We start from the raw sequence: 26,810 nt of genomic DNA, 5'->3' as shown, positions 1-26,810 counted from the left end.
ACATCCGTACAGTAAATCGCACCCCCTACTTTCTTCCAAAATTTGAGGAAAAAAAATGCGTCTTATAGTCCAAAAAATACAGTATTTATTTTACTCACTTATATAGCGCCATTAATTTCCACACATCATCGCTGTTCCCTTTGGGGCTCACAATCTAGATTCCCCATCAGTATTTCTTTGGAGTGTGGGGGGAAACCAGAGAACCCGGAGGAAACCCACACCAACACAGGGAGAATATACAAACTCCTTGCAGATGTTGTCCTTGGTGAGATTCAAACCCAGGATATCCTGGCGTCTCAGTGCCAGAAGCAGAACACAGATGAGATGACATCAGGAGCAGGTTTTAGAACTCTTAAAGTTTCACTAATGACAAAGACAAATCAGATTATCTCCCAAAGACATGTCACCAACTTAGTATGAAACCATTCTAATTGTATAGCATTTATTTTCACTTTTGAGTAAAGAAAATGTTTTTTTGAAAATTCTTTAATGTATATAAAAAGTTCCTATGCAGAATGAATGCATTTAAATCAACATAAAAAAAAAATGGTATTAGGTTTTACAATTATTTAAATGTCAAGTTCTCCCATACAGTCTATTATCCCACTAACATACTTCTTATTATACACTTTATAGTGCTTAGAGGTAGGGATTTTCTGTGTATCACAATACTGAAAGCTAATCCATCAATATATTGCAGTCATCTCATTATATAGCACTGTGTACTTACAATTGCTCATTTTGTCTAGCTGCCCAGTTTATTCTTCTCTTTTACATTAAGTCTATAACATCACGTGATTAAAAACTGACTAGCTGAATCCTTCTAAGCTCTATGTAGGAACAGGAAGTCTCTTTTCCCTGCATGAGTCATCATTAGAACTACAATCCTACATCACTGCAAAGTCCCTGGCAGTAGGGAGGGGCAGAGCTGCTGGGTCAAAATTTGAAGAGCTGCAGGGACTTTGCAGCAATGTAGAATTGTAGTTCTAATGATGACTCAAGCAAGGAAAACCACTTCCTGTTTCTATATATAGGTTAGAAGGATTCAGCTAGTCTGTTTTTAATCATGTGATGTCCTAGACCTATTGGAAAAAGAGAAGAATTAGCTGGGTAGAAGGGAAAAATGAGCAATTTTAAGTACACAGGGGTATATAATATGATGATTGCAATATATTAAGAGAACAACATTTTTTTTATGGCAGTGCTTATTTAGTGAACTGCAAGTTATCCACCAGTTAGACATCTAATCTTGCTGTTCTTCAGCATGACCACAGTGACTGCCATCAGTTGTGACAACTGCAATTTGAATCAGAAAGGGATTTTTTACATGTTATAATGATTAGTACGACATCTGCAGTGAAAGAATTAGAATATGAGACTAAACATAAACCGTTCTCCTTGGTATAACCACATTATATACAGTGAGGTCATACAGACATCACATGTCTATAACACGCAAGTTATCCATCTATCTCCGATCTTATGAACTATACACATCAGAGAGGAACTAACTGATTAAAGGAGATTTTCAACACTTTCTAAATAAGTGTTATAGAAATATTCACATGGTCATTTTTCTGAGTGAAGTCGATAAATTCTTCCAAAAAACATAACGAAAACCAGGAATTTGGCATCTTAAGTGCAGGAGTCCGCTCCCATGTTTGGTAGAAAAATCCACACTGCATAGAAATAGTTGTGAGTGTATGACCTTGTGTCACCTTCATTCACCATAATGAGAAAGTTCCCGCAATGCGTATTTGATGTTGCAGATTTTCTGCACCCATTAGGTTACTTGTGTTTTTTCATTGTACTTTTGAGTCTTTTTTTTTTTTTTTTCACTGCGGTTTGTGTCTATTTTTTTGTTATGTCATGTTTTAACTAAAGCGGCTTTGTTTTTGATAGCTCCTGATATTTGGCTTTCAGAGAGCTTTATTGATACAGTCATGTGTGGATTACATGCATTTTAATGTGTTTCCAAAACAGAAACGCGCTAAAAACGTATAGGCTTATTTTACTTCCAGATTTTTCGCTTCTAAAACAATTCTATGTAGAAAATCCGCACATAAAACGCAGCGTACTTACAAGAGAAATTGACGTTACGGATTTCAAACACGCACCGCGGATCAGGTTCCGAAGCAGAATAAATAAAAAAAAAGCACAGTGGGCATGAGAGGTCTATAAATCCCATCCACTTTGCTGGAACTTTAAGGGTATGTGCACACGAGTATTTGCAGCAGATTTTTTACAAGTTTGAATGAGTGAAAAACTGCTGCAAAAACGCTGATGTACTTGACACGCTGCAGCTTTGAAAAAACACTTTGATGGTTCAAATCTGCAAGGAAAAATAAGCAGCATGTGCACGAGAGTTCAGAAATCTCATTCAGTTTGCTGGTACTGTAAAATGCTGGGGTTTTTTCCCACCGCTGAAAAAAAATGAAGTGTGACCTTAAACTTAGTGTATGTTCATATGGAGTTTTTTTTATGTTGCAGAAAAATTCACTACTAATGAGCACATGGTTTTTGGTGCAATTTTGTATGAACACGCCTTTTTATAGGGTTTTTGACTTTCAGCATGGCTTAAAATTCACAGAAAAAAGCGTGATGTGTAGTCAGAGTTGAATTAGATTTTGGCAAACTCCAAGTTAACATACCCTCAGTGTTATAAAACCAAGGTGGGGACAAAAATTGGTCGTGAGGGATTATAAAACCTACATGTTTTAACAAGAATTAACGCAGTTTGGAAATATGTTAAATATCGTTCATACAAAAAAACGCATTGCAAAACAGTAGTAAAATGAAGGAGGTTTTGCCACATAGCAGACCACGGTATGTGTCAGGGCGGTAACAGAGGATCACATTCAATAGGCGGCTGCTCTTTTAAATAGAATGATTTAAGTGCCTAAACTGGGTCCACATCCAAATGGAGAGGAAACCTTTTATCCCTTCAGAAATGGCAGTTCATATGGTTTAGCCACTGCATGCTCCAGGGCCAAGGCGTAGGTGTACACTCTGGCATCCACCACTAGCTTTTCATTTTTAACAAGCTCTGTAAATACAGTTAAAAACCGCTATTAGGAAGAAAGCTATAAGGCAAAAAGAACCCAATATTTTACATATAAAAACAGATATGACACAAGATTATACAATATAAACACAAATCAGAACAAAAAATATAAAAATTCCAAATGTTGTGAAATGGTGAGAAAAAACAAAAAGAAAATGCAATTTCGCTATTGTTTCTTAGTTTATGTTTTTAAAGAGAACAAGTCAGCACAATTTTGTAATGTATTAGTGCAGTAATACAAATAAAATTAATACCTTTGTTGAAGAAATCTGATCTGTTGTTCTTATTAATCACCAATTGACATTTTTTGCTAATTAGATTTCGGTGCACAGGGGCCGGACTGTACACTGGGTCTTCTCCTTCCTGTCTGTGATTCCCCGGCCCCTCTGCTGCCTCCGGTCTCAAAATAACAGGTCACTGCTTTTTCAGTGATCTGCCTCCTCTTGGTATGTATTGAATTATGTGCTACTCTGTTATTGTCTGTACAAGTCCCCTCTGCACTGTTAAGTGCTTCAGAATATGATGGTGCTACAGAAATAAAAATTATTATATTACTGTGCACCAAAATCTAATTAGCAAAGAACTTCAAATGGTGTTTAAAAGAACCACGAAACAGATTTCTTCACCAAAGGTATCAATTTACTAATCTATATTACAGCCCCAATACAGCCATGTCTTTACTTTACAAAATCATGCTGACAGGTTCTCTTTAAGACATTCATTCATTGTGACCTGACAGTATGATTCTCTAGGTGTCATTAATATTACAGTGATACCAAGAGCCTTAAATTAAAAAAAAAAAAAAAAAAAAAGCCAAAGAAATTTGTAAAAAATAAAAATATTTGCTTGTGTTGCATTTTCTGAGACTTTTCAGTGAAATGTGTGGTGACCAAACAACTGCAATACTGTTTTTTTTCTCATTACAACTTTTAACAATGGGTTAAATAATGTTATATTTTCATAGCTCTTAATTATACCGTAGTTACAACAATACCAGATATGTTCTTTTTTAAAGCACCACTCCACTTCTTTATTTTACTGCCAGTGTGGTGTCACTAATGTAAGTGACCTGCCCGTAGTGATATTCTTACCAGTTGCCATAGTCTGCTCCTCCCAGTGCCGCTCTGTTCCCAAATCAGCCATTGTGACCACAACTTCTGATTGACCAGAAATCAGAGGTATTGGGTCACAAGCTCTCAAATGAAGCCCCAATACAAAACCCCATAGCAAGTTGCCATGCGGTAGGCTTTCCACAGTTCACATACGTACCATCGATACGTTTTCGAAATTCTATTTTAGGCATCAGAATGGTCTCTGTAAATTCTACCAAAAATGAAAACAACATCAAAAGTTTTAGATTTGAGAAAAAAAATGCATACGAACAACATCTTAAACTTTATATAGACGTTATTAATGTGACATACCTCCTTCCGCTGATATGGTGGGGAGAGAAAAAAAAAAAAGAAAGTTGTCAAAAAACAATATAAAAGTAGGTTTCACATTATGGGGGCGGCAGATTTTGCTCTTAAGGTATTAAATACAAAAGGTCAGTGTTACAAATGGTAAAAACAGTAGCATTGCTGAATGTACAAACACAACTTAACAGGAGCAGTTGGCGGTTACTTGCCTGTTTTTTTTTTTTTTACTAAGGGTGTAAAAACTAAGTCCTGGGTAAACTGTTTAAGATTACTTACCAAGTTTGGGTTTAGGTTTGATATTCACAGAATCATCCCCATTAATGTGGACAGTTACAACATATGTCGTGCAGTTTGACAGTCCTGGATCTAAACAGGACACTGAAGAATAAAAGAACACAGACATGTTTGGACTAAAAAGGTATGGAAATTATACAGTGTATTTCTGCATTATTTGCCACTTACTATTTGCTCATACACATTGTGACCATTAACTCTCCATTCTGTCCACAAGGGATGGGTGCGGAATAAGGAGCCAATGCAGGGAATTAAACTGGCTAAAATCATTAGCTCACCTGAGTAATGAGCACCAAATTATTAAAGCAATATTCCACTCATATCACATCTACCTACCAAAATGGGAACATGAACGGCAGAATGTGTATTCATATCATTAGCGATGCGAACCTCCTGATGTGGAAGTGAGTGGTGCTAGAATACCCTATTAATCTTTTAAGAAATTAAGAAAAATATGCCCCAATGTGATTGCACCTTAGATTTTTTGCAGACATTTTCCCTGTCGCACTGTATATGTTTCGATATAAACCGATTGAACTAGGAGAAAATATAGTTCACACTCTTCTAGCTAAATCTAGTGCATGTTGCAAGAAAAAAAAAAAATCTAGAATTATCTATATTCTACTACAGAAAATAAGTAGTGTTTTGCGCAACAGATGCTAATAATATATATATATATATATATATATATATATATATATATATATATATATACACACTAACTAATCATTAATAGAAATTAGTCAGCAGGATTTCACCCTCCAAACTATTTATACATGCATTTAGCTTTTTCAAAGAAAAGTCCAGCAATACTTTAACGTGACCAGTCCGTTCCAGTTTCTGAGAAATCATTGTTTGTATTGACATGCAAATGAAGCTGAAAACCTTTTTGTAAATCTGAAGCCTCTGTTACTCCAGCTCTATTCCCTGCCTAGCGCTGGCTCCTCCTGCTTGCCTGATATCCTCTATGTTCTGTGACTTCAGGCAAAGGAGCCATCAGTCAAGCAGAAGTCAGCGCTGGGTGGGGAATAGAGCTGGAGTGACAGAGGCTTCAGATCTTCAGCTTCATTTGCATATCAGTTCAAACACTGATTTCTCAGTACAGAGGAACTGACTGGCCATGTAAAGGTATTGCAGGACTTGTCTTTGAAAGAGCTACATGTGCATATACAGGGTGGGCCATTTATATGGATACACCTAAATTAAATGGGAATGGTTGATATCAACTTCCTGTTTATGGCACATTAGTATATGGGAGAGGGAAAACTTTTCCAGATGGGTGGTGACCATCGCGGCAATTTTGAAGTCGGCCATTTTGATCTAACTATTTTTTTCAATGGGACGAGGGTCATGTGACACATCAAACTTGAGAATTTCATAAGAAAAACAATGGTGTGCTTGGTTTTAACGTAACTTTATTCTTTCATGAGTTTTTTTTACAAGTTCATGACCACTTATAAAATGTGTTCAAAATGCTGCCCATTGTGTTGGATTGTCAATGCAACACTCTTCTCCCACTCTTGACACACTAATAGCAACACCGCAGAAGAAATGCTAGCACAGGCTTCCAGTATCCGTTGTTTCAGATGCTGCACATCTCGTATCTTGATGGTATGGTGTGGTATATGGGGTACAAAGATAGTGGGGCCATTCTTCATCAATGGAAACCTTAATGCCACTGGATATCTGAAATTGCTACATGATGATGTGTTGCCCTCTTTATGCACTGAAGATGGCACGTTCCCTGAGTTTTTCCAACAAGATGGTGCACCACCACATTATGGGTGTCAGGTCCGAGCATTCCTACATGAACCGTTTCCTGGAAAGTAGATTGTTCATCGTGGGCCAGTTGAATGGCCACCAAGGTCTCCCGATCTGTCCCCCTTAGACTTTTATCTTTGGGGTCATCTGAAGGCAACTGTCTATGCTGTGAAGATACGAGATGTGCAGCATCTGAAACAACGGATACTGGAAGCCTGTGCTAGCATTTCTTCTGCGGTGTGGCTATCAGTGTGCCAAGAGTGGGAGAAGAGAGTTGCATTGACAATCCAACACAATGGGCAGAACTTTGAATACATTTTATAAGTGGTCATAAACTTGTAAAAAACTCATGAAAGAATAAAGATATGTTAAAACCAAGCACACCATTATTTTTCTTATGAAATTCTCAATAAGTTTGATGTGTCACATGACCCTCTTCCCATTGAAAAAAATAAAGTTGGATCAAAATGACAGACTTCAAAATGGCCACCATGGTCACCACCCATCTGGAAAAGTTTTCCCCCTCCCACATACTAATGTGCCACAAACAGGAAGTTGATATCACCAACCATTCCCATTTAATTTAGGTGCATCCATATAAATGGCCCACCCTGTAGTTTGGGGTGGGTGAAATCCTGCTGACAGATTCCCTTTGATACTTTACATGGCGAGCTATTGTACTAAAATAAAGCCATCTAACTATTACCAGACCTGAACCCCTTGAGAAGGCAGGCACGCAAAACGCGCTTTGTTGCAGCGGATATCACATGTGGCACTATTGTTGTGTGTACCATGGGTAAGATTTACACTTTATTGAACTTCACTTGCACTGTGGTTAAGCACCAGCATCTTTGCATTATATTCTTATGCATAGTACTTGATCAGGAGTATGCTGTATCAGGGTATTTTCCTTTGAACGGCACTTGCCCTTTATAGCTTGCTCTCCATAGACGGCAATTTATACCAAATTCTAAGGAATCAGGTCTTTGATAGTGTTTCAATCGTGTTAATATGCTGCTATTATCTCCCATCCTCCTTTTGTGAACTTGATATGGTTATATGAACTTTGTTTGTTTTAATACGATACAACAAAACTGTTATTTTTATATGATACATTTGTGACTCCATTTTTCTCCAGTTTGCATTACCGGACCTGGGGAGCACTCAATGACTTCTCCTTTGTACCCAGTTTCCTCTTCCAGTTCTCGAAGTGCGGCCTGTTCCACAGTTTCGTTTTCATCTATGAGACCTAGGATAAGATTGCAGTAAAGTTATAATAACTAGGGGGTACTCTTATCTATCCCTATAATAATTTTATTTCCAAGTAGCTGTTCAGACACTGCAGACATAAAGCTATGCTGAAAGTATAAAACCATCTTAATTTTTTTGAGGTGTGCAAAAAATACATAAAAAGGAGTTTTCAAGGTGCTTGGAGGATGAGCTTTCCCAAAATGCATTACTATACTACAAGGTAACAGCTGGAAGTTAGTGGTTATATAGTACAATCCTACTTACAGAGTCCATGGTACAATATTAAGTAAGAGAGTCTGAAAGGGGTTGTTTGATCATTAAAACAGTTAATAGAATTACCTTCTCAATCCTTCTGTCTCCTGTCCCTGGTTTCTATTACTTCAAGATAATCCTCATAATGCATTGTCCATGTGGCCACATTCTCTACATGAAGCCATGAATGAAAATTCAACCACAATCTGCGGCCAATGGAGAATGTGCCCAATGTGATGTAATGTTACACGAGACAGTGGTAATGGCAAAGACCAGGGGTAGGGGACGGAGAAAGATTTCCAGAAGTTGCCTATTCAATATTTTTTTCAGCTGCCCATCAAAATAGATATTGAACTTGATGTAGGACTCCATCTTCGAGAAGAATATCTTACAACAGGCTCAACGGTCATGATGATGGCTATCAATGTTTGATCGGTTCAGGATTCAACTCCACAACCCCTAACCGCCAGAAAACTTAAGGGGCTTGTTAATTATGTACAAAGTCTCTGCGGCCAGAACCTTACATGTGTTATGCACACGCCCGGGCTAAGCGGCGTGTGCGTGTGATTGTAGTGATTCCACTGGACCGTGCCGGAGAGTGAATGCCTGGAGGGGCGTGACTAAGTATTCACCCGATCCGACCAGGGTCGCACGACGGCATACGACGCCAGTGCACCAAGGAGGAACCGAGCAGAGGGACCAGGTGCTACTCCAGGACAGACCCCGGACACGGCTGTTGACCCACACAGGGAAATACAGGAACAGGCTGGTAGGCTGGCACACAGACTGGAGGGTATAGGCAGGCACGACTGGTATGCAGGCAGGCGGGTATGCAGGCAGGGGGGTAAAGGCAAGCACAGCTAGAGTGCAGACAGGGAGGCACTAGCAGGTAGGAACACAGGCGGGATAGGACCCAGTACACACCGGGACTCAGGAACAATACAGGCAGAGGGTTACAGGCAAGCACAGCTAGAGTGCAGACAAGGCTGAGCAGGGAGGACAGGGCTCTGTTCACACGGAACAGACAGGAAGGGAAAGACAGAGCCAGATACTCACACAGTACTTGCAGAGACAACAAGCAGGAGTTAGGTACGAGTTCAGACTCTGCAGAAAAAGGAAGGGAACGGACATAGAGGCAAAACAGGTAAAGGACAGGAGAGAGTTCAGACTGGAACTGAGTGTACGGAGGAGACCGACACTGCAGAGGGATACAGGAGCGGGTCTGGGAATACGGCCCCCAGAGAGGCGGAACGAACAGGCAAGGAGCGTGTTCAGACAGGACAGACCAGACACAGGAGCGGGTCTAGGAAATCGGCCACTAGAAGGCGGAACGAACAGGCAAGGAGCGTGTTCAGACAGGACAGACCAGAGAACACAAAAAGGACACAGTTCAGACACGGGAACTGATACCGCAAAGCAGGAGACATACAGGACTCAGTTCAGACACGGGAGCTGAAACCGCAAAGCAGGAGACATACAGGACACAGTTCAGACACGGGAGCTGATACCGCAAAGCAGGAGACATACAGGACACAGTTCAGACACGGGAACTGATAACGCAAAGCAGGAGACATACAGGACACAGTTCAGACACGGGAGCTGATACCGCAAAGCAGGAGACATACAGGACTCAGTTCAGACACGGGAACTGATACAAAAAGCAGGAGACAAGAGACGGGACCTGGCACCTTCAGAGTGCAAGCACACACTGAAGGAAACACTATGCTCAGGCAGGGATAGAAGGGAGCTGCTGAGCTATATACCAAGTGACAGACAGCAATAGGCTGAGGACGCACAAGGGGTGTGACCCACAGCAGGTACAAAAGGCAGGAAGTGATCGGGCGCCGCCCTTAAGCAGCAGAAACAGACACAAACAGACAGCATGGAGGGAAGCCAGAGAGACATTCTGGACAGGAGATCAAGTGCGCCCTCTTGCACAGTGGGAGATGGACCACCATGCAAGGACGCCGCCAGGTATGTTACAGTACCTCCCCCCTTACGCCCCCTCTTCTTCAGGCCTGCCAGAATCTTCCGCAGGGAATTCGAGGGCCAGTCGTTCACTGGGTTGGAGGGGGACAGAGACTTAAGGGTAATCTCTGCTTCGAGGTACATCTTGTCAAGCTCACAGGAAGAAATAGACGGGTTATCACGTACATAATGAGGAAAAGTCACTGTCTCTTTGTTATCTGGTGGTATCCCGGAGGATTCAGGAAACAACTGGAGGTCCTCCGCCGGGTCAGAAGAGTGCAGAGGCTCAGAGAAAACAACTGCTTCAGAGTACACTAGGTCGGACTCACTGGAGGAAGCAGGCGAGGTATCGGGTACCGAGTATAGGAAAGTCTCTGTCCATTCACCACCAGGTGGCACCCCGAAGGGTTCTGGAGACAGCTGGCGGTCCTCCGCCTGGTCAGAGGGGTGTAGAGACTCACGGGTAACCTCTGCTTCAGAGTACACTAGGTCGGACTCACTGGAGGAAGCAGGCGAGGTATCGGGTACCGAGTATAGGAAAGTCTCTGTCCATTCACCACCAGGTGGCACCCCGAAGGGTTCTGGAGACAGCTGGCGGTCCTCCGCCTGGTCAGAGGGGTGTAGAGACTCACGGGTAACCTCTGCTTCAGAGTACACTAGGTCGGACTCACTGGACGAAGCAAGCGAGGTATCAGATCCAGGATATAGGAAAGTCTCTGTCCATTCACCACCAGGTGGCACCCCGAAGGATTCTGAACACAACTGGAGGTCCTCCGCCTGGTCGGAGGGGTGTAGAGACTCAGGAGTAACCTCTGCTTCGGAGTACACTAAGTTGGACTCACTGGACGAAGCGAGCGAGGTATCAGGTACAGAGTATAGGAAAGTCTCTGTCCTTTCGCTACCAGGTAGCACCCCGAAGGGTTCAGGAGACAACTGGAGATCCTCCGCCTGGTCGGAGGGGTGTAGAGACTCGGAGGTAACTACCACTTTGGGGTACCCATTGTCAGGCTCACAGGACGAAGCGGACAAAGTATTGAGTACCGGGTGTAGAGAAGTCTCTCTCCATTTGTCATCGAGTGGTATCCCGGAGGGTTCAGGAGGCAACAGGGGATCCTCCGCCAGGTAGTAGAGGTGCACAGACTCTGAGGTAACCACAGCTTTGGAGCATCCTTGGACATGCACACCGGTTAAAGAGAAAGAAGCATCTGATGCCGGGTGCAGGAAGTTCTCCTGTGTGGAGTCTGGATGGGCAGAAGTCTCTTCGGCCAGGAGAACTGGTGCACTACCCACGCACATTACCCATTGGGGTTTCTCCGGGATACAAGGAGATGAAGCTTCAGTAGGGACTTCAAGGTTGGGGTCAGGAGGTCTCAGGGAGGACAGACCCTGGCGTGACGGCTTGCCTCTAAGTCTAGCACGTCTGGACTGCCTCTTGAGGTTGAGAGAAGTATTCCGGAAAGCGTAGTCACCCTGTGAGGATTCTGGGTGGGCAGTAGTCTCATTGGGCTGGAGGACTATTGCGCTACCCACACACATTACCCGTCGGGGCTGCTCCGGGATATTGGGAAGTGAAGCTTCAGCAGGGGCTTCAGAGTTAGGGTCCTCGAAGACCATACGAAAGGCCACCAGGAAGGCCTGCAGGTCAAGGATGACAGGATCCCATGCTTCCCATAGGGGGGTGACCCATTTCAAGGCATCACCCGCTAGGTAGTCAATCATAAAGGCCACTTTAGCCCAATCGGAAGGAAAATAGAGAGGGTAGGCCTTAAAGTGTAGCATGCATTGCTCCACAAATGCACGACACTGTCTTGGATCCCCATAGTAACGTGGCGGATCCGCAGGAACGAGGGCTGATAGATCCATCTGGACGGGTGCGTAATTCGCCTGGAACTCAGCTAAAGGGGGAAAAAAAATTTATTTATTTTATTTTAATGCATGTATTCGCTGGAAAAACTTCTCAAAGAGCGAAGGCCGTGGGGCTCAACGGGAACCATGGCCTGAGCATGCTGTTATGCACACGCCCGGGCTAAGCGGCGTGTGCGTGTGATTGTAGTGATTCCACTGGACCGTGCCGGAGAGTGAATGCCTGGAGGGGCGTGACTAAGTATTCACCCGATCCGACCAGGGTCGCACGACGGCATACGACGCCAGTGCACCAAGGAGGAACCGAGCAGAGGGACCAGGTGCTACTCCAGGACAGACCCCGGACACGGCTGTTGACCCACACAGGGAAATACAGGAACAGGCTGGTAGGCTGGCACACAGACTGGAGGGTATAGGCAGGCACGACTGGTATGCAGGCAGGCGGGTATGCAGGCAGGGGGGTAAAGGCAAGCACAGCTAGAGTGCAGACAGGGAGGCACTAGCAGGTAGGAACACAGGCGGGATAGGACCCAGTACACACCGGGACTCAGGAACAATACAGGCAGAGGGTTACAGGCAAGCACAGCTAGAGTGCAGACAAGGCTGAGCAGGGAGGACAGGGCTCTGTTCACACGGAACAGACAGGAAGGGAAAGACAGAGCCAGATACTCACACAGTACTTGCAGAGACAACAAGCAGGAGTTAGGTACGAGTTCAGACTCTGCAGAAAAAGGAAGGGAACGGACATAGAGGCAAAACAGGTAAAGGACAGGAGAGAGTTCAGACTGGAACTGAGTGTACGGAGGAGACCGACACTGCAGAGGGATACAGGAGCGGGTCTGGGAATACGGCCCCCAGAGAGGCGGAACGAACAGGCAAGGAGCGTGTTCAGACAGGACAGACCAGACACAGGAGCGGGTCTAGGAAATCGGCCACTAGAAGGCGGAACGAACAGGCAAGGAGCGTGTTCAGACAGGACAGACCAGAGAACACAAAAAGGACACAGTTCAGACACGGGAGCTGATACCGCAAAGCAGGAGACATACAGGACTCAGTTCAGACACAGGAGCTGAAACCGCAAAGCAGGAGACATACAGGACACAGTTCAGACACGGGAGCTGAAACCGCAAAGCAGGAGACATACAGGACACAGTTCAGACACGGGAGCTGATACCGCAAAGCAGGAGACATACAGGACTCAGTTCAGACACGGGAACTGATAACGCAAAGCAGGAGACATACAGGACACAGTTCAGACACGGGAGCTGATACCGCAAAGCAGGAGACATACAGGACTCAGTTCAGACACGGGAACTGATACAAAAAGCAGGAGACAAGAGACGGGACCTGGCACCTTCAGAGTGCAAGCACACACTGAAGGAAACACTATGCTCAGGCAGGGATAGAAGGGAGCTGCTGAGCTATATACCAAGTGACAGACAGCAATAGGCTGAGGACGCACAAGGGGTGTGACCCACAGCAGGTACAAAAGGCAGGAAGTGATCGGGCGCCGCCCTTAAGCAGCAGAAACAGACACAAACAGACAGCATGGAGGGAAGCCAGAGAGACATTCTGGACAGGAGATCAAGTGCGCCCTCTTGCACAGTGGGAGATGGACCACCATGCAAGGACGCCGCCAGGTATGTTACAACATGTAGCTCATGCCATAGAACATTTTTTTTTTCCTCATAACTGATGTCATTATACAAATGCAGAACTTATGCAGAACTGTTAGCATCCAGTGGCCACATAGCCAGATTGTTCTACTCACAAGGGGCCACAATAAAACTTAAAGGAGTATTCCCTTCTAAGAAATTTATGGTTCGGAGTGTGTATCCGGCTGATTGAGCGCCCCCAGGGTCACAAAGAATAATTATCCAAAAAGCTTCGGCAGCACATAGTTTTATATATCAGTTTTATCTATTTATGAACTTGAATAAATCTATTGAAGAAGAAAATCCTTTTTTGGATAATTATTCCTTGTGACCATGGGAGCGCTCAATCAGCCGGATACACACTCCAAACCTTACTCTTACGGACTCCAGCTGGGAGATCCGTTTAATCCGGATAGAAGCGGCATACCGGTGGGACCAGCTATCCACATTAGACCAGAATTGGCCCCCACTAGACCTACAGCCTTGGGGTGAATACATTGAATTTAAGAAATTTATGGCATATCAATAGTATATTCCTTCCTTATATGTCTTATATGAGAGGGTATCATCTTTGGGACCACCACCGATTTGGAGATTGCATGTTCTGAAGTGCATTGATGAGGGCTGCACATGTGTAGCCACCTCTCCACCATTTCTTCTCAAAGCTAAAGCAGCAAACAAGGAATCAGATTACCCCCATCTTCTAAAAATGATCCAGAGACTATGCAAAATATGTCTTGGCTGAGAATTCCCATTAAAACAGAAAACTTTACAGTGTCAGTGCTAGGCCAGAGGGGCATAAAAATGAAAGCCAGACACACTGTCCCATCAGGTGTGCACTAGAAATAATAACCGTTCTGCCTGGCTTGTTGCCCAAGACAGATCTTATACACTTTACAGTACAATCCCCAAACACAGTGCCACCTGTGATGGTGCCAGCCACACACTATGATAGTGCCAGAAAGTGCTCCAATATTGTATGTCCATCCTTTACATTAAATATAGATTATGAGTTACATATGAAGAGCCTGAAAATGGCAAACCTCTGCCTTTACCTGAACTAGCTATGATCAGTGCACAGAAAGAAGAAAAAAAAAATGGACATGTACCATCAAATGTAGGCACTGTCCTCACCATCATAAGGTTGTGGTTATCCTTTGACAGCCCAGCCATTCTATACTAACAGGACAGGCATAAATGTCTGTTGCAAAGGTTTTCGGGGCAGCATATAAATTGAATGAAAAACTCAAAAGTAAAATTTTTTTCAGTAAGTTCTTTTTTTTTTTTTTCTTTGATTGTATCATTGAAAACAAAGAAACTAACACCTGTAAAAATACATTAAAGTTATATTTTTTCCAGGATTGTGTCCCTATCCAGCACATCAGATCCCATTGCTCCACGATTCTCTTTCAGATACACCTAGAATTGGAAGAGAAGCAATAGTGGGAACAATACCTGCAGGGAACTCCAGGCAGTAGCCTCCCAGAGGAGGTCTGAACTGTTTGATGAGCACCATACATTCATAATGGAGGGTTCTCTGCAGTACTGGGATTATTGCTACACCTAATCAGTGACAAAAGGAAAACACCCTTAATTATGGCATTATTTACATCCCACCAAAGACCCCCAATACAATGGCAGCCACTTACCATCCACTGCATTGCCTTCTCTTCTTGTTGTTCGTTTTACAGTTTCCCATGTTCTGTGGCATGACAAAATGGTATGAATAACAATATCTTTATCTATAAAGGAATAGCTCTCTTTCAGTAATGTACATACTTTTTACTTTGTAACATAAATCCCCTCCTGTTCAGCTCAGTTACCATCAGAGCTGTGCCTTTCTGTTCATAAGCAAAGCGCTAATGATGGATTTATCAACCAGAATATCAATGGTGCCCAACAGACATCACTGACTCATAATGGGGTCCGTTATGGTCCCAGAGATACCCGAGCTATTCTTACTATGAAATGTTGGAACTCCTCATGGGAACTACCGCACGATTCAGATTTTGGCTACACAATTACCGCCAAGTACCGGTATGTTTTTTTCTGATATGCTGCAGTGTTTCAAAGAAAACATAGTTTGAAGATCCAACCAGATATTATAGGGAGAGATCTGATGAGTCTGGCGTCACAATTGGCTTCTCCCTGCATCGCTCTATTTGATTGACAGGTTTCTCCCTATGTATACATAGGGAGAAACCTGTCAATCACCTGGAGCAGAGCGGTGAGAAGCCGGCTGGGGGTGGCACTAGATGAATCAGGACTCTCTTAATTTCTGGCCAGATCTTCAAACTACGTTTTCTCAGAAACACCGCAGGATTCCAGAGAAAGACCTACCTGGCTGCATTCAAGCAGCTGAGATCTGATTGATGCTGACCATGGTATGGTCAGCATCAATCGACTGACAGCTTCCCTATGATGTGCTATGATATATGGGGAACCATTGTGCTAGGACGAGGTTTCTACATGATGATCGGCACAGCTAAATGGAGTGGCAGTAAAAAGTATGATCTGCGAGAAAGGCATGAAGAAGCAGCTATCAGGAGGAGAAAGGGATGCATGATGTGATGTGTAGCACGTACGCCCCCCAAACCCAGCCGCTGATTGACAGATTTGTCCCCAGCAAGATCCCACATATCACATATCAGATTCGTCGCTGGTCACATACTGTTCACAGTCCTACTGAATATTACACACATAATTGAGAGATGCTGAAATCACCCGTCTGTCACTACTATATGGTGGCCTCGGACATAGCAGCATACATGTTCCCTTTAACTGCGAATTTTGCAACCAATCCTAATTTAGTCCATGGCTTCAATTGTCTTATTACACATAAATAGTAAGGCCCGGTGGATGTGCAGAAAATGCTTAGTGCTGCCATGATTCATAGTAGATGCATTGCAGCATTCACATTTATTCTTTACTGCTGGCTGTACATAGAGGGCACGGAGTCAGCGCAGCTCATTGCATCCAGTCACTTCATGGCTACGGAGCAGCTGAACTAAGGATGAACTGGTTTTTGCATAACTATATATTAAATAAACACAATAGCGGAACGATAGCAAGCACATGATCTTACTGTAAGGACCTTATTCATGGGCTCAGCTGCTTCTTACTTACTAGAAGGTTCCGTATAAATACATGACGGCTCGTTGGTAAAGACTTATAATAATTTTTATTTATATAGCGCCAACATATTCCGCAGCATTTAACAATTAAGCGGGGTCATATACAGACAATGAATTCAATACAATTTAAGACAGTTTAAACAGTTACATCAGGAGTGAGGTCCCTGCTCGCAAGCTTACATTCTACAAGGAAATGGTGGGAAACAAGAGGTGAAAAGTGCTTGTTCTTTCAGGTCTGGCAATAATATATATATATAATAAATAGGGATTTTCATATAAAACTGTATGATCCGGTCATCAGCCAGTATGTTTAAGTGCAATACTCAAGTACCAAGTGCAGTTATCTTGTGCATGGAGGGTGTGGAGATAGATGAAGAGTAGGGAACAGATTCTGAATAATATTTAGAAGGAGGGAACAGGGTAAAGTTAATTTACTGAGTAGCTAAGGTTGTAGGCTTGTTTAAAGAGATGGGTTTTTAAAGCGCGCTTGAAGACATGGGGGCTAGGCATCAGTCAGATCGCCTGGGGTAGTGCATTCCAGAGAACTAGCGCAGCACGAGAGAAGTCTTGGAGACGTAGGTGCGAGGTTCGGATTATGGGGGATGTTAGTCTTAGGTCATTTGTAGAACGGAGGGCATGTGTAGGGCGATAGGCAGAGATGAGAGCGGAGATATAAGGCGGTGCAGAACTGTGGAGAGCTTTGTGGGTGAGAACGATGAGTTTATACTGGACCCTGTAGCGGACGGGCAACCAGTGTAAAGACTGGCACAAGATGGAGGCATTGGTGAAGCGGCTGGACAGAAATAAGACCCTGGCTGCTGCATTCAGGACGGATTGGAGAGGAGAAAGTTTGGTAAGAGGGAGACCGATCAGAAGAGAGTTGTAGTAGTCCAGACGAGAGTGAATAAGAGCGACAGTCAGAGTTTTAGCAGTTTCAAAAGTGAGAAAAGGTCGGATTCTGGAGATGTTTTTAAGATGCAGGTGACAATAGCAAGTGAGTGATTGGATATGAGGAGTAAAGGAAAGGTTAGTGTTGAATATGACCCCAAGAAAGCAGGCGTGATGCTTGGGAGTTATGGTTGAACCCTCAAAGGTAATTTCGATGTTAGGTAGAGTTGGGTTAGTAGAGAGGAGAAACACAAGAAGTTCAGTTTTAGAGAGATTCAGTTTAAGATAGAGGGAGGACATGATGTTAGAGAAAGCAGACAGACAATCCTTGGTATTTTGTATTAGCGTAGGGGTGATGTCAGGTGGAGAGGTGTATAGTTATGTCGTCCGCATAGAGATGATACTGGAACCCAAATCTGCTGATTGTTTGTCCAATAGGGGCAGGGTATAGAGAGAAGAGGAGGGGGCCTAGGACTGAGCCCTGCGGGACCCCGATAGTAAGGGGACGAGGAGAGGAAGAGGAGCCGGCAAAAGAGACCGTGAAGGAGTGGTCAGAGAGGTAGGAGGAGAACCAGGAGAGAACGGTTTCCTTGAGGCCTATAGAGCGGAGCATAGTGAGAAGGAGTTGGTGATCCAGAGTGTCAAATGCGGCAAGGAGATCCAGGAGAATCAGCAGGAAGCAGTGACCTTTGGATTTAGCTGTTAGTAGATCATTAGAGACTTTAGTGAGGGCAGTTTCAGTGGAGTGTAAGGAGCGGAAACCAGATTGTAGAGGGTCAAAGAGAGAGTTATCTGAGAGATAGCGGATTAGACGGGAGTGGACCAAGCGTTCCAGGAGTTTAGAGATGAAAGGAAGGTTAGAGACAGGTCTATAGTTAGCAGGGCAGTTCTGATCCAGGGATGGCTTTTTAAGTAAAGGGGTTATGATAGCAGGTTTAAATGAGGAGGGAAAGATACCTGAAGAAAGAGAGAGGTTAAATATTTTAGTCACGTGAGTGGTGACCACAAGCGAGAGAGACTGCAGGAGATGTGAAGGAATGAGGTCACTGTTTCAGGTCGAGAAGAAATGTGGAGCTGGGTAACTTCTTCTTCTGTAACAGGCTCAAAGATGGCTAGTGAGCAAGTGCGGCAGGGAAGGGGAACCAGGCACTGAGGAGATTGGGCTGAGATGTCCTGATGGATGTGGTTGTTTTTTTCTAGGAAATAAGTGGCCAGATCCTCCCCGCTGAGGTTGGTGATGGGGGCCTGTGCTTTAGGTTTCAGCAGGGAGTTTAAGGTTTAAAAAAGTCGTTTTAGATTGTTGGACAGTGAAGTGATGAGAGTGGTGAAGTAGGATTGTTTGGCCAGATGAAGGGCAGAGTTATAGGTTTTCAGAATGAATTTATAGTGGATGAAGTCGGCTGCTAAAAGATTTTCTCCACTGCCGCTGAGCACACCTTGAGCAACGCTGATGAAAGCGTGTTTGCATTGTGTGCCAGGGCTGCCGTTGTCTGTGTCAGGTCTTTCTGCATGTAGAAGGTGCTGCTTCATCTAGGGCGCTCTTCAGTATATTATTGTAGTGTGACAATGCTAAGTCCGGACAGGGAGGAGATGGGGGCTAAAGATGTGTGGAGATTGTCCATAAGCTGCTGGGTATTAATGGTACGTGTATTCCTAGAAGTGTGGTAAAGTGGGGGTGTCCCGGGTGAGGAGACAGTTCTTGACAGAGAAGGAAAGAAGGTTGTGGTCCGAGAGCAGGAGAGGGGAGTTAGTAAAGTCATGCAGTGAGCAGAGATGGGAGAAGACCAGGTCCAGAGTATTCCCGTCTTTGTGCGTAGGAAAATTAGTAAACTGTAAGAGGCCGAATGTGGAGGTTAGAGAAAGTAGATGAGAGGCAGACTGGGAGAGGGGATCAATTGATGGGGATGTTAAAGTCTCCCATGATGATGTTGGGGATGTCACAGGATAGAAAGTGAGGAAGCCAGGTAGCAAAGTGATCCAGGAACTGGCGGGAGGAGTCTGGAGGGCGATACACAAACGCCACTCCCAGGGAGAAGGGTTTGAAGAGTCTGATTGTGTGCACTTCAAAGGAATGAAATATAAGTGAGGGAACTGGGGGGGGGGGTGACCTGGAAACCACATTGTGGTGAAGGAAGCAGACCAACACCTCTACCCTGTCTATTCTCAGGTCTGGCGGCATGTGAAAATTTCAGCCCACCAAACAAGAGAGCAGCAGCTGCGGTGGTGTCTGAATGCTGGATCCAGGTTTCAGAAATAGCCAGAAGGTTAAGGGAATTATAGAGGAAAAAATTGTGAGTGTAAGCGTAAAGACTTATTACTTTACAGGATAATAAAAAAACAAACACAAATAATGCTACGAACCTGGTCTTTCCTTCTTGGTCAACGTAAGTGGTTTCCTGGAGCTGCACCCATTTACCTTTCACCAGTGTCTGCCAAAAAAAATACATAGGTTCTCACTGCCAAGTGTCACCTATAAACTATACATCTAGCTAAAATGCTCCGCTCTCACAGACAAAGCTCCACGTTGTGTGCTCAGGTAAGAGACAGACCTCACAAGTTTCTTTTTTTTCCTTACAGACATATATACTTGGTATAGAAATTTAATGTTGCAAAAATTCAGAATAATTTGTGATACTGCAAAGAGTGTAATCTGTATGTCGCTCCTGTTGAGTCTGCTGCAGAGGTTTACATCTAGGTCACCATTCATTTCATACAGTACTGAAAAATACCAGGAAGGAACAAAGCTGCAAAACCAAGCACAACCACAAGGTGGGCGTTCTGCAGTATGAGCAATGTAACCAAAGAGGCAAATGCTGACCCCCCCCCTCCAAAATAGCTGATCAGAGTGCGTGCAGAGAGTGACCCCCAAAAAGCTAGTTTTGGCAGCAAATCCTGAATATAGTCTATTAAAGGGGTAGCCTAGAGTTCATAAATGAGTAAAATTGCAAAGTGCTTGTAAAAAGAAGAAACTTTGCAATCTACTCTGCATTAAAAATACTCTCCATTCTCAAATACAGGGGATTTTTCATTCTATAGTGTATGGCTCATTGCCCAATATACTGGCAACCATCTGCCAAATCAGCATGCAAGGAGGTTCTATGCTTTATAGAAAGCTCTAAAACTGGCCAGCTGGTTGGGTCGGACCAGACTCTGTGCTCTGTGCTTCTCCCATGTTGTAAAGCTTCCTCTCCTACCAGCATGGGAAAGTGCACAGTTCTGACCAGCAGCACAAACATGCCACTGGTCCAAACTACCTATCTGTAGGAGCGCACCGCCGCAGGTGAACCATGAAGTCAGTAACTGGGAGCAGTGCGCTCCTTAAGATTCATGTTCAGAATATCCCTTTCATTGTAAAAACCTTAAGAAATTCTCTAGAAGTCTCCAGTCTGTTTAGGTCAGTCTAACTTGACTTTGATCAAAACAGAGTTAATGGAAACTCAAAGTTTACCATCAGTCCGAGTGTCTCAGAAATGAATAGGATCTGCTACAAAACATTTTCTTTAATAAAACAAACAAAAAAATACTTGTTGGAGCAGCTAATATTTTTGTGCCATCAGATATAGGCTGTATCCATATGGCAGTATTATGGCTCAGTGCAGGATTGTAGGAAAGGGTTTCTTAGATGTCACAGACCAGAATCTTACATAGGCACAGTGTCAGGTGACAGCCCTATAGCAGCCATCTAGTGGTTGTAATGTGACCACATTTTAGACTATTTCTAATGGAGAGAGTAAAACAAGGAAAGGTCAAGGTAAGACATCTGTAAAGTAACGGTCTAAAAGGGAATCTGTCAGTAGGATCAACCGTCCTAACCCATCTATATGGGCATGTAGGACAGAGAGCTGAATAAAATGATACCTTGATATCTGCAATTGGATGTCTTATTCCAGAGAAATCCACATTTTTTCCTTATGTGTAGATGAAATGTTCAGGTCTATGGGCCGGACACTGATCTGCATGAGAATCTGCCTCCAAAGCTTGTTATAGATAATAGGGGGGGGGGGGGGGGGGGGGGAGTTACCAGTGTGAGACATGTAGTGACTAACAGCTCTCTTGATCTCACTGCAGACCTGTGTGTGATTATACCTGACACATCTGCAGGCTCCTCTCAGCTTCCAAGCAGTCAGGGTTGCAACATTGTCGCAATACAGCAGAGCTCAGAGAGAAGAGATAAAAATGTGTTTGTTCTGTATTACTTGTCTCACACTGGTAACTTCACCTTTTATTTAAAATAAGCTCTGGAGGCAGATACAACACTGGGTTGAGTTCAGTATAACGCAGGGGTCTAAATGGAGCATCTTTAATACAGATTTTAAAATGAAGCTCGAGATTGGGGAAAAAGAAAAAAAAAAACAAGAAAAAGGAAGAATGGATCCAGATAACACTATGTCTAAATGGGCTCTATTCACAACAGGACAACAAGAGCAAAGCATTTAAAAGATGTAGTCTACTTCAGGACATCCGCTCACTAATGGATCCAGGGTGGAGAAAAATAATGAAAAATAATAAATAATAATACCTCCCAGACCAGTGCCCCCTTTCTGTACTCTTCAATCCCTGCCGTTCTGGGATCAACAACAGCTCGTGTTCAGTCTGAGCGGAGTGAACAGTATTCTTCTGGCTTAGATATAACGCCACAGTTGGTCTGCAGTCACTGAGTGGCAGCAGCGGTCACATGATGCATTGCACACACCAGATGTTGATCCCAGCAGGAAAAGCAGCAAAGTATGGAGGAATGACACCGGGGCGTATCAAAGGTCCCCCCACCCTCATCTTCCTGGGCCCAGTAATTTAAATTCAAGTACATTGATGGCAAAACTACAACAAGGATCACATACCTCTTCCTTTATTATGGTGTCTTTATTGGCAGGACCTTCCAAATTCTGGTTCTCCATGTTCTAAAAGAGGTAAAAGAAGCCATCAACACATTTTCTGAGATACCAATTACAGGGTGCAAATTATAATGCAACAATACATGGCTCCTGTTATAGAGAGCAGCCAGTCCACATATGGGAGAGAACACCGGAGCTGCCGCCATATTGGTGCCAGTCACTACTGTCAGCGTTTGTCACAGCAGTGACATGGCAGATGTTCTCGTGTGTCATGGAGCAAGTGCCAAGACCGTCCTGAGCTTTACAATGAAGGGGCACAACACTGCCCCAGCACCTCAGTCTAAGCTGCCCACGTCCCCTCTGCCCACCATACATAACACGAGGCGTTCCCTACACCAGATTATGGCAGATGCTGCTGGAAGGACTGTACCAGAGGTAGAGCAGGGGGACAGAGTTGTGCTGTATAGGAAAAAAAACACATATCTGATCCCCAAGCATTAGTGGCAGCCCATCCTGCACCAGAGGACACAGCAGGTACGGGATTACCTGACTGCCCAGAGATGTCAAAGAGCATGATGTAATACTCCTATCCACCAGAAGGGGTGCTGCAGACAGGTAGGGAGCAGGCTGGAGTCATACTGAGAGCCCATCCTATCAGGATCCATGGGTGGCAGATAGCCAGAGTGTGAGTGACATTTCCCATCACTTTATAATACTGGAATTTCCCTCTAAGTTTATTGTTTTTCCTATCATTTACCACCATCTGCTCCACACACATCACTGTGCACAGAAGAAACCTGGGGGAGGGGGGGTAAGAGGCAGCACACCACGCGTGTACACGGAGCAGAGTGGCAGAACGGATGTGTGGGCAGCTGGGACACTTCCCAGCCACAACGCACCAGCTTGGCCTACCTGTATAAAAGGCGGGGACAGACTGCAATACCCAGGTGAGAAACAGCGTGCAGCAGCCGAGACACTGACACCCAATCACAAGCCACACCCCCAACACGCGGACCAATCAGGCAATCCCAGTGTGTGTCACGCCTCTCACCAACTTAAACTACGCCCACTTCATGATGATTGTCCTTCTAGAACGAGGCGTGATACGCTGCAGTCACGTGATTAGCTCCATTAACTCTAGGTGCGCCGTCCACCTTTGACTAAGTGTACTGGGTGGACTAATGGAGTCCTGCTCTAGTCCTAAAATCAGTCCTTCCCAGCCGTAATCTGAGGTGTCGTGCTGGGGATTATAACTGTTGCCTGACTGTTACCTCAGTCCATTGATGGCGCTCACTGACCTGCTTACAAGTGCAATGATTCAGAACAGTCCCATGGCGCTCTATGGGTTCTAGTGTTCAGCGCGGAAGTTTTCTCAAGTATTGGTTTCCCCGGAAGATAATTGAGGAAGGACACTTCCTGTTCTGTTGCTTCCAGCATGAAGAAGGAGCAAGTGGTGAACTGTCAGTTCTCAGTGTGGTATCCAAGATTCAAGAGGCTCAGCATCAGGAGGTGAGACAGCAGCACCGTATGTATACACCGCATTGTGTGGATATACTCAGTGGGGGAAATAAGTATTTCATGCAAAATCGGCAGTGTAAGTTTTCCCACCTACGAAGAATGGAGAGGTCTGTAATTTTTATCGTAGGCACACTACAACTGTGAGAGAGAATCTACAAATAAAAAAACAGAAAATCACATTGTATGAATTATAAATCATTTAACTGCATTTTTATTGCATGAAATAAGTATTTGATCACCGACCAACCAGCAAAAATTCTGCCTCTCACAGACCTGTTAGTTTTTATTTACAAAGCCCTCTTACTCTGCACTCATTACCTGTATTTTTTTGCACCTGTTTGAACTTGTTATCTGTATAAAAGACACATGTCCAGATGCTCAATCATTCACAGTCCAACCTCTCCACTATGGCCAAGACCAAAAGAGTTGTCTAAGGACACCAGGGACAAAATTGTAGACCTGCACAAGGCTGGGATGGGCTACAGGACAATAGGCAAGCAGCTTGGTGGGAAAGCAACAACTGTTAGAACAATTATTAGAAAATGGAAGAAGCACAAGGTGACTGTCAATCTTCCTCGGTCTGGGGGCTCCATGCAAGATCTTGCCTCGTGGGGTAAGAATGATTCAGAGAAAGGTCAGGAATCAGCCCAGAACTACATGGGAGGACCTGGTCAATGACCTGAAGGGAGCTGGGACCACAGTCTCAAACATTACAGTTAGTAACACACTACTCCGTCATGGATTAAAATCCTGCAGGGCACGCAAGGTCCCCCTGCTCACGCCAGCACATGTCCAGGCCTGTTTGAAGTTTGCCAATGACCATCTTGATGATCCAGAGGAGGCATGGGAGAAAGTCACGTGGTCAGATGAGACCAAAATAGAACTTTTTAGTATCAATTCCATTCGCCGTGTTTGGAGGAAGAAGGATGAATACCATCCCAACCGTGAAGCGTGGTGGGGGAAACATACTTTGGGGGGAAGATGGATGGGGTCATGTATCATGAGATTTTGGCCAACAATCTCCTTCCCTCAGTAATAGCATTGATGATTGTTTCTTACCTTTTAACTCTGCAAAAATTCTTACTGTAGCTCTTATTCATTCTCGTCTGGACTATTGCAACTCTTTACTAATCGGTCTCCTCTTACTAAACTCTCCCCTCTCCAATCCGTCCTGGACGTAACAGCCAGGATCATATTCCTCGCCAACCGCTACATCGATGCCTCTTCCCTGTGCCAGTCATTGCACTGGTTGCCCATCCAATACAGAGTTCAATATAAACTTATCCCTCTCACCCACAAAGCACTCCATGCTTCAACACCCCCCTACATCTCCTCCTTCTTCTCAGTCTATCACCCTACCCGTGCCCTCCGTTCTGCCAATGACTTAAAACTAAAATCCTCTATAATCCGCACCTCCCATTACCGTCTCCAAGACTTCTCGTGTGCTGCGCCAATTCTTTGGAATGCACTACCCAGGACAATTCGAATAATACCCACAGTTTTAAGCGTGCCCTAAATGCCCATTTCTTTAGACTGGCCTATCGCCTCAACACACTATCTAACTGTCCTAGTTTGGCCCATATTAAAATTTTCTTCAAAATCAAGTTCATACCATCCATGCACTTAATAGCCTCTGTCTGTACTGTACACATACTGGCTGGTGACTAGTTCATGTAGTGTTATGTACATACCCCTTTTTAGTATATTATGGCTGTATTATACGACATATGTAAATGTTACCTTTTGTGTCCCCCCCCCCCCTATTTCCTCATAGACTGTAAGATTGCGAGCAGGGCCCTCACTCCTTTTAATATCTTGAGTTATGCTTATTCTGTAACATCTGTATTGCCTGTATAAGTCGACCATAAAATTTTAAAGTGCTGCGGAATATATTGGCGCTATAAAAATAAAAATTATTATAGATTGTGGATGGGTCTTCCAGCATGACAATCAAATAAAGTAGCGCTATAGTATGCAAATATGAAATTTGAATTCTATTACTGCTCTAGAAAATAGGAAAAATTGGGAATACTTAGCGCATAAATTTGCCAGTTCATGTGTACCCGGTAGCCATGATAAAGCGATTCTCATTGCTGGGACCCATTCTAATGTGCAGCCTACATTTATCTGGGAAGGAAGGGTCCTGCTGTAATTAAAACCCCCTGAGGCTGATGTGTGGCGTGCTCTGTCAGATAACCTGTGTATAAAAATATCAAAAGACTGACCGTCACTTCCAAACAGAAAACAGGTGTGTACAGGTGCTTACTAAGAGTAGCTCTCTCTATATAGAAATAACAAAGTAGCGCTATACCATGCATATATGAAATTTGAATTGCATTACTGCTAAGAGAGGATTCACATTAGGTAGGTTCCCGTCCTGGGTGTGACATGCGTGGTAACCTCGCCCACAGCCCATTACTCACCGTGGAATGCAGAATTAAGTCACCCCTGGCTGCAGCCAGAACTTGACGTGACATCAGCGGATGTCAGAGCCGGGGGTCACGTGATGCCTGTGAGCGGCCAGCGATAGCGCCTCTCACAGGCAAGAAGGACAGCAGGAGGTAATTAGAAAAACACTTAGGGGCACAGGGTCAATCATAACAAGTAGTGGCTGGCTCCTTTTTAATGTTGTCCAGCAACAGCCTCGAAACCTAAAAGATCTGGAGAAGATCTGTATGGAGGAGTGGGCCAAAATCCCTGCTGCAGTGTGTGCAAACTTGGTCAAGAACTACAGGAAACGTCTGACCTCTATAATTGCAAACAAAGGTTTCTGTACCAAATATTAAGTTCTGTTTCTATATTGTATCAAATACTTATTTCATGCAATAAAATGCTAATTATTTAAAAAAAAAAAATAATCATACAATGTGATTTTTTTATTTTTTTTTTTCTGGATTTTTTATTTTTATTCT

The 26,810-nt window shown here is 43.9% G+C and overlaps 2 protein-coding genes across 3 annotated transcripts in view; one reads left to right on the top strand and one right to left on the bottom strand.

Moving 5' to 3' along the window:
- Nucleotides 1-1,549: 1,549 nt before the first annotated feature.
- NUDT5 (nudix hydrolase 5) lies at nt 1,550-23,430 on the bottom strand. The gene is made up of 10 exons (XM_073652385.1): nt 23,293-23,430; nt 22,387-22,446; nt 19,910-19,977; nt 15,176-15,228; nt 14,982-15,089; nt 7,691-7,786; nt 4,759-4,860; nt 4,489-4,497; nt 4,334-4,387; nt 1,550-3,046 (listed from the first exon to the last, which is right to left on the bottom strand). The coding sequence occupies exons 2-10, from the start codon at nt 22,441-22,443 to the stop codon at nt 2,937-2,939; spliced, it is 657 nt and encodes a 218-aa protein (XP_073508486.1). The 5' UTR covers nt 22,444-22,446; nt 23,293-23,430; the 3' UTR covers nt 1,550-2,936.
- A 51-nt stretch (nt 23,431-23,481) lies between these two features.
- CDC123 (cell division cycle 123) overlaps nt 23,482-26,810 on the top strand; it is a 143,113-nt gene continuing 139,784 nt past the window's right edge. For both annotated transcript variants that reach the window (XM_073652384.1, XM_073652383.1), the window contains exon 1: nt 23,482-23,889. In XM_073652384.1, coding sequence (XP_073508485.1) covers nt 23,816-23,889 — 74 coding nt within the window. In that variant the 5' untranslated portion in view covers nt 23,482-23,815. The remainder of the gene's footprint in view (nt 23,890-26,810) is intronic.

The sequence above is a fragment of the Phyllobates terribilis genome, unplaced genomic scaffold (genome assembly GCF_046119375.1).
Source record: "Phyllobates terribilis strain yellow unplaced genomic scaffold, ASM4611937v1 Scaffold_11__3_contigs__length_659146591, whole genome shotgun sequence".
Taxonomy (NCBI): domain Eukaryota; kingdom Metazoa; phylum Chordata; class Amphibia; order Anura; family Dendrobatidae; genus Phyllobates; species Phyllobates terribilis.
This window is presented reverse-complemented; position numbering and strand designations above follow the sequence as displayed.